Source organism: Rhinatrema bivittatum, chromosome 17 (assembly GCF_901001135.1).
Source record: "Rhinatrema bivittatum chromosome 17, aRhiBiv1.1, whole genome shotgun sequence".
NCBI classification, from domain to species: domain Eukaryota; kingdom Metazoa; phylum Chordata; class Amphibia; order Gymnophiona; family Rhinatrematidae; genus Rhinatrema; species Rhinatrema bivittatum.
The window spans coordinates 16938572-16953414 of record NC_042631.1 but is presented as its reverse complement, the minus strand read 5'-3'; the positions used below and the strand labels follow the sequence as shown (position 1 = coordinate 16953414).

The window sequence follows — 14843 nt, the reverse complement described above, 5'->3', positions numbered from 1 at the left end:
GTGTCCTGTCCACGCCAGGCTTTCATCAGAAGATGCTGGGTCAGAGCAAGGTCCATCGAGCCCAGCATCCTGTCTCCGAAAGTGGCCAATCCAGGTCACAAGAACCTGGCAAAGCAGATCTAATTCCTGTTAACTCATTGCCAGGGGAGACTAGAGGATTCTGACAGCAGTGACGAGATTTTTATTTATAGTTTTTCAAACATATATATGTAAACATAAGAGGGAATGAGTACAATACATATATCAACAGAGCATGACAAGCCATCAACTCCAATATACACTCCTCCTCCTGTAGAGTACAATTCAGCAGGAGGGTAGTCCACCCGAAAGAGAAGGAGTGCACTTAGTCACTTACAGAATTCTCTAAATAACAATAATATGGACCCCATATGGCTCCATACTTAAACTGTTTATGTCAATATTTGCAATTTGGTGGACCTAGCATTCCAATATTCAAGACTTGGGTTCCTCTTCCAAAATGTAGCAATAGAAAAACGGGCTGCCAAAAGCAAATGACCCACTAGGCATCTAAATTTCCTGGGGACTAGGGAACCATCCCGCCTCCCTAGCAGACCCGTAAGGGGGAGCTAAATATATGGGAACACCAATAATATCAGCGATGACAGTGGCCGCAGCCCGACAAAACTGTCTTAATAGCCACACAGTGCCACCACAATGTATATATGTGCCGCGTTCCCCACAGCCCCGCCAACGACTCTGATTATAATCAGAAAACATATTAGAAAAGCTAACAAGTGTTCTATAAGTTCTAATCAGTAGCCAGACCATTAATTCAACTCTGCGTTGACAGAAAGGACTACGGTGAGCATTAAGACAGATATTTTTCCATATCCATATCCATATAGTACGAGAGATACCCAGGTCCTCATTCCACTGGCAAATCAAACCGCAAGAAGTGCCAGTACCAAATTTCCCTTGGAACACTCCCCCTACCCCTCCCCCATAAACCAATGTTGTGCTCTCAGCCAAGGGGCCAGGATCAGAGAAATAGCACGGCGTCCCATTCAGCTTTGGAAGAGGAGCCAGTAAATCGAACAGTTGAGATAAGGCATCTAGGAGCTGCAAATAATTAGCATGTATGTGAGTGGGGAGGTTATAATCTGAACTCAGGGATTCGAAAGTTAGAAACCTCCCATCTTTCCAGAGCTGTGCTAAGCTAACCAAAAGACAAAAATAGAAGGGAATTAATCAACTTAAAGTGGAATATCTTTTATTACATATCAATTACCTTAAACATTTTTCAACACCAGAGAGTTAAACAAAATCCAAATGGATACTAGAACCCTCACTGCCCAAAATTGACAAATTATAAAGAAAAACAGTTAAGACACATCACACACACACACACACACACACACACACACACACACACACACACACACACACACACGTACCGTGCATTAAATTTTAGCACACCTCAATCACACAGAAAGATAAAAGGACATTGCAGCTGCCTATAGATCCAGTGTATATAAATTCTCTTAATCCTATTTGTAAATAGAAAGTGTACACAGATACAATGTTTCATATACATTGTATCTGTGTACACTTTCATATATAGATACATTGTATATGAAAAAGTACCCCAACAGAGGCCACTGTTTCACTGAAACAGCTTCATCAGGGGGATTTGTAGTATATGTGTGTTTCAATCATATCTTTGAAGCATGTCCTGCAAAGTTTCACAAAGGGCTCGAATAAGGGTTCTTTTAATAGTTTTTAATAGTTTCACTTGCAGATCCACTCTTAGGGTAAAATAATTCTTTCAAGTTTAATGCCAGAATATCACTATGATGCACTAATGAAAAGGGGAAAAAAATGGAAAAATTTAAAAGGGAGATGTTAGAAATATAAAAAGAAAAGATGGTAAGTATGTATCAAAACATTTTTTCATTTTTTTTTTAAACCCAAGACTGCTTTATAAATTGATTTACTTACTTTGGAGTAAATTGGAACGTGCCAATTTTTTAATTGCATGTTGTAGACCCATATAGTTTTATATCTAGAGATGTCTATGAAAAAGTAGAGAAACTCATAATAAGAATCCAAAAGGATATTAAATAGAACAGTTAAATTCCAACACAAGTAAGCATTCAGAGCATGTTTTAATGAACTTACCTGATAAATTTGGGTGTGAACAGAGTAAGCTCCAAAGCACAACATTTTAACTGGAATGTTTTAAAATATATCTTTACCCTTGTAGAATGTCTGGAAGCGATTTACAAACAGGAATTTATGAAAAACGTGTTTAATCGCCACAGAGGGGTTCAGGACCTATTGTCAGAGGGATTAAGCAAAAGCTCCAAAGAACTATGATCAGAAATGGTACAAGGTAGGATGGTACAATCATGTGTCTTAGCAAGAAAATTAGGTGCACATAAAAAGGAATCCAGCCTGCTGTAAGATTTGTGCGGGGGAGTGTATAATCCCTGTCCATAGCATGATCGTGTCGCCAAATATCTATTAAGGACAAGGAGGAAACGAGATTGCATAAGAACATAAGAAAATGCCATACTGGGTCAGACCAAGGGTCCATCGAGCCCAGCATCCTGTTTCCAATAGAGGCCAAACCAGGCCACAAGAACCTGGAAAGTACCCAAAAACTAAGTCTATTCCATGTAACCATTGCTAATGGCAGTGGCTATTCTCTAAGTGAACTTAATAGCAGGTAATGGACTTCTCCTCCAAGAACTTATCCAATCCTTTTTTAAACACAGCTATACTAACTGCACTAACCACATCCTCTGGCAACAAATTCCAGAGTTTAATTGTGCGTTGAGTAAAAAAGAACTTTCTCCGATTAGTTTTAAATGTGCCCCATGCTAACTTCATGGAGTGCCCCCTAGTCTTTCTACTATCCAAAAGAGTAAATAACCAATTCACATCTACCCATTCTAGACCTCTCATGATTTTAAACATCTCTATCATATCCCCTCTCAGCCGTCTCTTCTCCAATCTGAAAAGTCCTAACCTCTTTAGTCTTTCCTCATAGGGGAGCTGTTCCATTCCCCTTATCATTTTGGTAGCCCGTACCTTCTCCATCGCAATTATATCTTTTTTGAGATGCGGTGACCAGAATTGTACACCGTATTCAAGGTGTGGTCTCACCATGGAGCGATAGAGGCATTATGACATTTTCCGTTTTATGCACTCTTCCCTTTCTAATAATTCCCAACATTCTGTTTGCTTTTTTGACTGCCGCAGCACACTGAACCGAGGATTTCAATGTGTTATCCACTATGATGCCTAGATCTCTTTCTTGGGTTGTAGCACCTAATATGCAATCAAACTGATATTGAGACAGTTTGATCCATCCAACAAGGGTTTCATGCAAACATTCCAGTCTCCTCCCCCCCCAGACACAATTTATCATAGCCAAAGGCAACATTGATGTCCAACAATCTCTTACAGAAAATGTCCTGGTCATGGTTGGGGGCCATACACATTCACTAAAACAAATTTATCATATCGAGAGCAGTCAAGAATAACGTATCTAACTTATGGATCACATAGCGACTTATGGACTGTCAATGGTAGGTTTTTTACTAAGCAACACACAAACTCCCCGACTATGAGAGTTAAAGGATGAGTAATAAACACTTCCCTCCCAACCATTTTTTTATTTCTCGTAATCAGCATTGGACAAGTGGGTTTCCTGCAAGAACAGAATGTGGACACTATTGTGGCTCTCCCATTGCAATATTCATTTCCTTTTTATGAGGGATGAGATACCCTTAACATTCAAGGACATAAGCTCAAAGGCAGACATTAAATGAGATGAGAAATGGCAGGCTTAGCAAGGGGGCTCTGACCCAAGAAAGAGAGAGAGACAAAATAAAAGAGCTTCCTCAGTCCAAGGTCCAAACCAAAGAGAAAGGGGAAAATAGAGGCCAGGGAAGATGCCCCTCCAGCAGTGACCAAGTACAGGAGTGCAAAAATAGCTTAGCAATGGAATCCATAGAGTGTGATAGCCCCAAGATCCTGGAGTAAAGTAGTGAAAACCCTCTAACTGCCATGGGATTTAGAAAACAATGATAACCCAACAAATCCAAAAGACACAAAACTGGAGCCCACCCCTGTGGGAAACTAATTGAGGCCGGGGCAACCGCCTCCCCCACCCAACCCTTATCAAAAAAACCCCAACAGACCACCCCTGCAACCGTGATGAAGCATCTAGAAGTGTAATGATCTGTACTGTCTCCCAATAGTGCTGCATTGACTGAATCATATAACAAGTGTCAATGCCAGCACGATCACGAGGAACAGGCAGCACCTGAGTTAGACTTGTCACTCGCTGAAACGAAAGAAGACAATAGCTGGAAAAAAGCACAAAAAAATAAGTGCTTTGCAGCTAGGAGTATTGGCAAGCCTAAAATAGATTGCAAAAGACTGGGTGCATCGTGCCGAGGGGACCAAAATAACCGGACCCGCTCTCTCAAAAGCGTGTGCTAAAAATAAAGGGAAAAACAAAAAGCACATCAGTAAAGAATATGAGAGAGAGGGTCCAAATGAACAATCAGGAGCAGACATAGCATCATAGACACCAGAAATAGGCAGGAAACAGCAGGGTAACTGTATTAAAAGCTTAGCAAGAACATGAACAACTGAAATAAAAAAAGAGAACTCTGGTAGACGACAATTCAGTTCCAGTGAGCTTCCCCATGTCCCTTCTGCAGGGCGCTGCAGAACGGTGGAAACCAAGCCACATGCCCCCAACACGATCATGTCGCGGCTGGCGGGTTATTGCAGTGTTTCACTTCAGCCAGTAACCGTTCCACTCCTTGCAGAGCTGAACAAATGACCACTTTGTTATAGAAGGTAATCTTGAGTTTGGCGGGGCAGATCATCGCATAGGGCAGGCCGAAATTGCCAAATTCCTGCTTCACTGTGTCAAAGGTCTGCCGATTTCTCGCCAGAGCTGCAGAAATGGCGCCAAAGATCATTATCTTTGCTCCTGCATATGACACAGATTCTGCTTCTCTAGCTGCAGTAAGAATGCGTTGCTTATCTCGAAAATTGTGTAAGTCACTATCAAGGCCCTCGGCGAACCTCTCCGAACTGGCATGTGCTTGATCAATTTTAAGTGTGCCATCTTTACTTGGGATGTTAAGAACCGGGGGAAGCCAGCGCACCACAAAGACTTATGGCATCGTGTCCCTCAGTTTTTTCCGGGAGGCCTATTATTCGAATGTTGTTCCGTCTCAACCGGTTTTCTAAATTGGCCAGTTTTTGGAGCACAAAGACCTGCTGATGCTCCATCTTTTCCACCTACACACTCAATGATGTCAGTGAGTCTTCCAGGTCGGAGATACAAGTTTCGGCCTCCTCGAGCCATCCCAAATGATCCTGCACAGTGTCCACAAGTTGGGCAATTTTATCCACTGCTACACCCAGCCAGTTGTCCAGGCTCAAGGTGATTTTTGCTGTAAAGGTCTCCAAAAGGCCCTTGATCTTATCTGGGCCAACCCCGTAGTCATAGGGGTCTCGTCCAACTCCTCATTGAGTATGGGCGCCATCGGCTCATTTTCCTGCTCTGGTGATTTACCCCACTTTTTTGTTTTTTTGAGCATTTTGCTTTCTTCTCAGCCCACAATGCCAGTAAGGGGCCTTGAGAAGACCCCTTGCTCATTGTTTCAAACAAAAAAATTAGTGAGCGATGACAGGATTTAAATAAAAAGAAATTGGAGTAGGCCCTGTGGGAGCTCAGCAACACGTCTCTGCACTGTTCAGAGCATAACCAGAAGTCCCCTGGATTTTTTTTTTTGATCTGTACATGTACGTGCCCCAAGGCCAGTCCCACAGCCCGGAAAGTAGTTTCCCGTAGTTCTGGCTGGAACCTCTTTGTTCTGTTGTCGGCCTTTCATTCTCGCTGCCTTTTGTATCGCGCCTCTGTACCCCCAGCATGCAGCGCAGGTATAGTTTTTGTAGCACTTCCTTGTTAAGTCAGATTGATTTCTACTGGTTTGGCTGTTTTTGAAGTTTTGGTTTTCTTGAAATGTGCCGCATGCAATTTCTTTCCCAACCTTTATTGCTCTGCCAGCTTTTCATAAAATCGAGTTCAGTAATTGTAAAGCATGAGCACAAAAAATGTTTGGTTTTCCATGGTTCAGAAGATGTTTTTGCATTTATGTAACTCCAAAAACACCAGGAATTAAAAAAACAAACCTGAATTAGCTAGCTGTTGGGGGAAACTAAGGCAGGTATTTTTTTTTTTCTTGTATTTGAAATAGAGAGAAATGCCAAAACAACAGGAATGATGCAGGGAATTACAGATACCAAGATAATAATATTCATAAATCATCTTCTCTTCATGTATGTTATGTTAGGCATCTCACTTTTGTTCAGAGAGTTAATCTTACAAATGAATTTCCAAAGCTTGATCAGATTCACCCCTCTGTTATTACCAAAAATAGCAAACTATGGATTTTAGACTAGAACTAGGCCAAAATATAACAAGCATATATTGTTAAATGTAACAAACATTGTCCAGATTTTCTAATATTTAACATTTTTATGGTGCTATTGAATGTATGCAGAGCTATACAATAAGTCCCTGCCCTCAAAAGGTTATAATCTAAGAGGATACCTGAGGCAATAGGAGATACAGTGACTTGCCCATGGTTACAAAGAGTGTCTGTCAGTGAGAGGGGTGGGATTTGAATTCTGGTTTCACTGCTGCTTAGCCCATTGTTAAGCACTAGGCCACGTCTTTCTCAGAGGCATCCCTTGCATATATATTTTGCCATTACATATTTATATCAAGCAGTTGATGAAGCTAGGTTGTTATATTTTTTTTAAGAAGATCAACTTCTGCAATTTTCGAATGTCTTAAAATAATTCTTTGGGGAGGATATGACGTCACTCCTAAACAAGAGCTCCTCACCTCACCGGGTTAACTACATTAATATCTCGGGCATCGCTGAACAGATTTCCTCCTACCTTACCAGTTTGGTTTGCAACAACTTGCAGATGTCTGTTAAAAGGAAATCAGTCGATTTTCCAAAACGTTTCATACCAAAAATTGCATAGCATCTGGACGGTCCAAGCTGGAGAAGATGGCGATGGACGATGGCACTGACTCTCTGATCCAGGTCAGGAAGAAGTCTCTCCTTTTCAGGTCTCTGAGCTACCCACCCATGCTGAGTTTTGCAACTGGTTCCGCCACCTCTGCCAAGACATCAAAAATTTATAAAAAAAGGAAATTATGGACCTAATGAAAGAAGAGCTATCTGAGATGGGCTGGCGACTTTACGATTTCGAGATCGCCAGTGAATCCCAGGCCACAGAGATTCGCCGCCTGCAAAGTGACTACAAGTCGCTGCAAACAGAACATAGCTCACAATCGGCTAAGATTGAGGATCTGGAAAACAGATCACACCGGGCGAATTAGAGGTTTTGCAGGGTACCGGAGACCCCGGTACCCTGCAAAACCTGGACTGTACGGCATTAGGGACACATCTGTCAGGGAGTTTTGGCTATGGGGGCTTCTCCGGAGAGCTCGGCCTCCGTGCAGCAGGCTCACATCACAATCGAGAGGGCCCATTGCGCTCTGGGTCCCAAAATAGCGAACCGGTCAAGTGATATTATAGCATGCTTTCACGGCCATGCTCTCAAGGAAAAAATATTTATTCAAGCAAGAAAACAATCGCATGTGCAGTGGGAAGGTCAAGAAATTTGGATCTTTGACCTTTTGCCCAACACGCTCCAGCAATGACGAGATATGAGGCCTATCACCAGCATTCTTCACAAGGAAGAACATTCAACAGCGCTGGCTCCATCCTTTCGGGCTCTGGTTTTCCATACGGGGCTTATCTCACTCCCTGGTGGATGCTGCTGAGATTCTGCAAGAAGCTGGTTACACGGTGCAGGCCAATGTCCAGCAGCTTCCGAATGTGGCTCAACAGAAGGATGAAGGGCCACGCTGGCAGCGAGTTGGGGATGGGCGCACAAACTCCGAAGAATCCATTCCTGATACAGATAACTCCTGACTTTGTTGCATTTGTTGGTTGTTTTTTTTTATTATTATTCATCATTTATATTTTTATATTTAATATTTATTGATTTACGTTCTTTTGTTCAATACTCTGTTTATTGTTTAATGTAACGCCTTACCGGCAACAGTTTTGTTCTATGGAAACCGACTTGATTTGATATGTATATCGAGAATGTCGGTATATAAAAACCCTAAATAAATAAATAAATTTCACTTCTTAAGATTCAGCATAAATGGTTGGGCTTTCTCATTGCCTGAGAACCTGATTCAAAGCCAATTTCTATAATGGTTTTTTTATTACTTGGTTTTGTTATTCTATGTAATGGCTAATGGTTATCAGTTTTAGCAGCCTGGTAAGTTGGGAGTCTGGAGACTTCTATGGCTACTTCTCCTATCTTATATATGGAATTGCAGGGTTTTTTTTAGTTGGTTTCATATGGGGAGGGGAAGGTGTGTGTGTGGGGGGGGGGGGGGGGGAGAGGTCAAAGCTTGGTGTGAGATTAGTAAGGGGAGTATTTTTGAATGGAGTCTACAAGGAGGGAAATGACCACGATCACGAACTGGGGAATTTGGGACTAGCTTTGCATACGATAGGGAATCCTGATATCGCAGTCCTCATACTCTCATTAAAAGTTTTTCTGTATTATACACTACGTCATGACCTCCTTTAAAATGTTATCGTTAAATGTTAAAGGACTCCATTCCCATCGTAAGAGTCTGTTTTTATTTTCTGAAGTAAATAGAATGCAGGGCTCAATAGCGCTGGTGCAAGAGACCCACTTAAGATCTAGCAATGAACGCTTATTGCGTTCAGACAAGAATCCTTCTCCATTCTGGGCAGAGTGCTCTAGCGCAGTGGTCCCCAACCCTGTCCTGGGGTAACCAGTCAGTTGGGTTTTCAGGATATCCACAATTGAATATGCATGAGAGAAAATTTGCATGTTATGAATGGCTGGTGGCTGGTGGGCTCCCAGGACAGGGTTGGGGACCACTGCTCTAGCACAGCCAAATATTTGGGCGTAGGGGTCCTTTTCAGAAGGGAGGGGAGAAAGATGGAGGGCTGGGTAGGGATTTAAAATCGGAGAACTACACAAGTTGTGCTTTTTTGTTATTTATAGCTTGTTTACTGATGTTAGCCTGATTTCTTAAGTGAAATGATATATCAAAGGATCATGATAAATAATGTTGTTTTGCTTGGGTCTCTGTGTACTATATCCTCATTCTCCGCTTTGGGGCTATCGTTGAGTTAGAGACTAGTTATAACGTGTTCGGTATTTGTATATTGTGGTTTCTAATAAAATTCTAATTATAAAAAAAAAAAAATTCTTTGGGCCATAGTATTGCTCTGTAACACCATTTTCCCAAATATTTTCACCTGATCAACATATTTAGGGGCAGACCTGGTAAAGCTAATGTGGGAGTTTGGGGAATTTGGATTTCAGTGACAGATGAAATAGTTTAAAACTTTTTTCCTAAATTATTTGATTGGTGGACAATGCCAGAACGTATGTCAGGGAGGTATCTTGGATAATTTCGTATTTTTTGAGTTTTAGCATGTTTGAGAAATTCAAGGTTAAAAATCAGTCTTAGCTTAAGCCTAATAGGGAAAAAAAAGCACCCAAAATGGTAAATCTATCATGTTATAGCATATTGAGTTATTCCACTGTGAGGACAGCTTGGATAGAATCGCTATATGGACAGACGCTGCTCCTTACTGTTTTTCATACTGATACAGCAGTCACCACGGAGACGGATGCTGCTCCTTAATGCTGTTCATAGAGATGCAGCATCATCACGGAGACAGATGCTGTTCATAGTGATACAGCATCACTACGGAGACAGATGCTGCTCCTTAATGCTGCTCTTAGTGATACAGCATCACCATGGGGACAGATGCTTCTTAGCGCTGTTAATACAGTGTTGCTGTGGGGACAGACCCTGCTCTTTCATGATGGTGATCATAGAGATTTTTGTTCATTTGTGGGAACCCTAAAACAGCTTTTGGTTTCTTTTATGTTCCTTTTCCATCTGTTGCTGGATAAAATGGTGTGGCTGCCGTGTTAGGCCATTTGAATGAATGGAGAAAAAGGTTAACAAAACTCCCCCCCATATGAAGAGATATCTTGTTATTGGACTTTTGTATTAAGTTAGTACAATAAAAAGGTATCAGCTTCTGTATTTTTGAGTTTTTTTAAATTCTATTTGTTTACCTTTATTCCTATGCATTTGTCTCTGTGTGTTTCTTGTATGCTTGTCTGTCTTTCTGTCCTTCCTATCCAGCTGTAGGAAGTGATTGTAGCTGGAAAAAAATAAAATAAACCCAAACCTTAAAAATGCCACAGAAACAGATAACAACTTGAATGAACTTCAACCCCACCTCATCACTGGAAATTAAAAAAAAATCATCAAACACATGAATCCAGGAAACCATCCCATCGACAGTATTCCCATACCAATAATTAAACTGATTGAAAGCACAATAACAGACATAGTCAACCTCTCACTCATAGAAGGAATCTACCCAGAATGCCTAAAATCAGCAATCATTAAACCCCTAATTAAAAAGAACAACCTGGACCCGGAGAACCTTCAAAACTACTGTCCCATATCCAATCTACCGTTCATTGCAAAAATCATAGAAAAAATCGTCCACTCCCGACTCTCGGACTACCTGGAAATAAACAGCATACTTCACTCTTCACAATTCGGCTTCAGGAAAAACGTAAACACTGAATCACTACTTCTAGCACTAAATTAATCCATACTCAGAGGATTCGACAAGGGACAAGGCTATCTTTTAATCCTCCTAGATTTATTGGCTGCCTTTGACACAGTCAACCATACCATCCTTCTCGACAGACTAAATGAAATAGGAACCACAGGCATAACCCTACAATGGTTTTCATCCTACCTATCCCGCAGAAATTTCCAAGTACTATTCAACAACACCCTCTCAAACAAAGTCAACCTCAACACAGGAGTTCCCCAAGGATATGCTCTATCAGCAACACTTTTCAATATCTACCTTCTCCCAATTTGTCACACATTAGAACGTCTTGGTTTAACCCACTTCCTATACACCGATATACAGATACTGATCCCCATACTGAATACATTAGAAGAAACCTACAAAAAACTAAACACTTATCTTATAGAAATCAAACAATGTTTATCCGACCTACAACTCATAATAAACCTTGACAAATCTGAAATAATCATATTTGATAGAACAACCCTTCCCCCATGCAACCACTCAAAATGGAAAACTCAAAAACATCAATCTCTCCTGTCACGCATGCTAGAAATCTAGGAGTCACCATAGATCACAAACTATCATTCAAATTCCACATAACTAACAAGATCAAGGAAGGATACCATAAACTACTTACCCTCAGACGTTTTAAACCTTTTCTGTCTCAGAATGATTTCAGAACGGTCCTGCAACTTCTCATCTTCGCCAACCTTGACTACTGCAATGCCCTACTATTGGGCCTACCACTCAATACTATTCGTCCACTCCAAATCCTACAAAACACAGCGCCAGAATCCTTACTTGAACAAAAAAACATGATCACATCACTCCAACTCTTACATCACTACATTGGCTCCCAATAAAATATCGAATAGAGTACAAAGTACTAATAATTCTGCATAAACTAATAACAGGGCAACAATCCAACTGGCTAAGCAAAGCCATAGAACTACATGCTCCAAAATGGAACTTACACTCAAAGAATAAAGGCTTCCTCAAAATCCCTCCCACCAGAACCTCACAACTAAACACAACCCGTGAGAGAGCTATATCCATCGCCAGCCCCTCACTATGGAACTCACTCCCAATCAAATTAAGAACTCAACCCAACTTAAAAACCTTCAAAAAAGAACTGAAAACCTGACTGTTCACCAAATCCTATGCAAACACACACTATCAGCCGCACTGCCAGACACCTACGCACACCAGCAGCAAGAAGCAACCGTCCATCCCATGAGTGACATCATATCAACGTACACTCAAATCTCGAAGACCTTGTTTTGCTTTGAACTAGCCTAAAATGCTTATCCAACCGCTTCCTATCTATATTCTCAACCTTGGAAACCTGTTTCACTAACCACCAAACTGACCCATCCTAGTTCCTTCCCTACCCAAGTACCTCACCCTGTAACCCTTCCCCCCCCCCCCCCCACCATGTACTAGCACATGTTACAACAAATAACTATAACAATGCACAAAACTATAAAACCAATGTATTTAACTAACCGATTTAAACTGATATATTTAATTAACATATGTACCAAATGCTGTAAACGGTTCTGATGGCGAAACCGAATGACGGTATACAACGCACAATATAAATAAATAAATAACGAGGAGCACCTTTTCACAACCTGTGATTCCTTCCATCTCCCTGGGTCTTGCTTCTAATCCCAGCTCAGTGATCTTGACCAAGTCACTTTATCCCCTCTCTGTAATTTTGTCCTCATCCTAATTCTTCCACTGATTCTGTGGCTTGCAAGGGTTCGAGTTTGAGGCCCCTCTGGCTTTGGGCTAGTTGCCCTTTCCTTCATTCGTAGTCTCTCCTTTGCCCCGCAGGCTCTCCTGGAAGAGGTGTGTTACTGCTGGTATGATGTAATAGCTGTTTGTGTTAATCTTTTGCTGTACATCGCTTTGGATTATGAATGGATCCCTGATGGTATTTACTGCTGAAAAATTTTATATATGGGAATGTAGAAAGGCAACTGTCCCAGAGCACTGGGGCCTCTTTTGGGGAGAGGAGCCATCTTTGCTGGCTATGACAGAGGAGAGGAGGAGTGGAAGTTGTGGAAAGGAAGTGGATGTTTTATAATGTGTGTTGAGGAATTGCTGAGCAATGGTTATAGGCAAGAGAGATACCTACTGGGGGGCAGGAGCAGATTTTATAACTCAAAGACACCAGCTGGGAGAGGGGGAGGTTTTAGCAAAATGTAATCAGAGAGGGAACTGATTAATCCTCTCTCCTTTTCGGGGAGACCTGCCAGTCTGTCATCTGCAGTTCTAAATCTTTCGGCAAAGAACCTGCCAGCTCTGCTTGTGCGGGGGGGGGGGGAGGGGATCGCAGGGCTGGTTCCGGGATTCTGTAGGGAGGGGGGAGGGACTGTGGAACTAGAGAGGGGGCCAGAAATAGAAGGCAGATTTCTAATAACGCTGTATATCAGGTCTAAGACTTTAGCTCACATTCGTACATGGTTAAAAGAAAGAGGGATATATATATATCGGACGTCAACGCGCAATGGAAAGCAGTTTTTCATGGGCCCGTGGCAATGAGCTCATAAGCATGCCAGCCATATTAGGGAGGCTTAACATCTGCAGAGCTGTTAAAAGTAAAAGTTCAGAAAAAGTAGTACGGGCAGCAAGCAAAAGAAGCAGTTTATGGGGTGCACTGGGACATCTTTCTCGTGAAAAGTATTTAAATTCTAGCCTCAGAATCAGGAGTTCCTTTCGGCTGTCGCTACTGTAGCAACCCCCAAGTCTCGGAGGAGATGGCCCTCTTGGCTGTGCCGTCTGGGGTTGGGAGCGTATAAAAAAAAAGAGAGATTTAAAAACATTTACTAAATGAGTTTCCTGCAATTTAAGGACCACATTTTTAAAGGTCACATACCATAAAATCCCACAGCTCATCAAAGACTTGAGGGCAGGAGGGACAATCCCTCCGTTTGTATCATGCGTCTAACGAGCATTTTGCTCTGTCCCGAAGAATAAACCCTAATCAGGGGGGCCTGAAAATGTGGTGTCCTTGCCCCAGACATTCCAGATGGCCATCAGGAGAGGAGCTGGAAACCACCACCCAGCAACGCGGTCATTTAAACAATCAAATAAAATCCCTTTTCCGACCTTAGCGCCTCTGACTTTGACGTCTGCTTTGTTCTGTTCTGATGCATTTGTTTTTGTTTTTTTTTACTAGCTGCAGTTTCCTCCGCAGTCTTCTCATTTTACTTTTCATGTTTTTGGTTTTCTTTGTGCACTCTCTTGGTTGTGTTTTTCTGTGTGCTGCTCCTGGTTTGTCTCTTCCAGGCTTTCTCTCTTCCAAGCCTCTTCTCTTTCTTCTCTCACCAAAATTTCCTCAGATTCAGTCCTGTCTTTTTACTCTCTCCAGTCTTCTTTACAACTCTCTCTACTAGCCCTGGCTCTCTTTGCTCTCACCTCAGGCCTGTGGCCTTTCTTCTTTCACTGATCTCTCTGCCCTGTATCCCAATTTCTTTTCCCCTTCCCTAAACCAGTCAACGTCTCTCTTCAGTTTTCACACCTTCCTCAGAATATTTTTTTTAATTTATTTTTTTTACCCCAGCCTAGTCTTTCCTCCCTCCCACCTATCTCTCCCTCCTCAGCCCAGTCTGGCTCTTCATCCTCTAACGATATCTGACTCTCCTCCCTCTCAACTTGGCTTCCATGCTACAAGCCAGGTATTGGCCTATCTCTCCTCTTCCCAACCTCTCTGGCGTTCTCTCCCCAGCGTCCCCTGCCTCTCCTTAAACTCTCCCCATCTCCACTCTCTGATCAGCCACCCTCTACTCTCTTTGCTCGCCCTACCCAGCCTGTGTTTTCTCTGTCTCTGGAGGATGGATGGTTGTGATCCTTCTCTTATCATCTTGCAGGTACAGCGAGCAGTGCGGTGTGTGCCTGTGGCCGCAGCCACTTTACCTGTGCGGTTAGTGCCTTTGGAGAGTGCACCTGCATCCCCGCTCAGTGGCAGTGCGACGGTGACAACGACTGCGGCGACCACAGCGATGAAGATGGCTGCAGTAAGGAGCTCCAGTGAAAGTGGGGAGGGCCGCCGGTCTCTTTGTGTCGCTC

General features: G+C 42.3%; 1 protein-coding gene across 11 annotated transcripts in view; it reads left to right on the top strand.

Moving 5' to 3' along the window:
- LRP4 (LDL receptor related protein 4) overlaps positions 1-14843 on the top strand; it is a 124248-nt gene that overhangs the window by 52452 nt on the left and 56953 nt on the right. For 10 of the 11 annotated variants that reach the window (XR_003853236.1, XR_003853237.1, XR_003853238.1 and 7 more), the window contains exon 2: positions 14645-14791. Coding sequence is in view for 8 of the 11 variants with exons in the window: in XM_029582579.1 (XP_029438439.1) it covers positions 14645-14791 (147 nt within the window). In the remaining 3 variants the exon portion in view is untranslated. Of the gene's footprint in view, positions 1-2328; positions 2354-14644; positions 14792-14843 lie in introns of those variants that run through there. The other variant, XM_029582580.1, reaches the window with a different exon arrangement.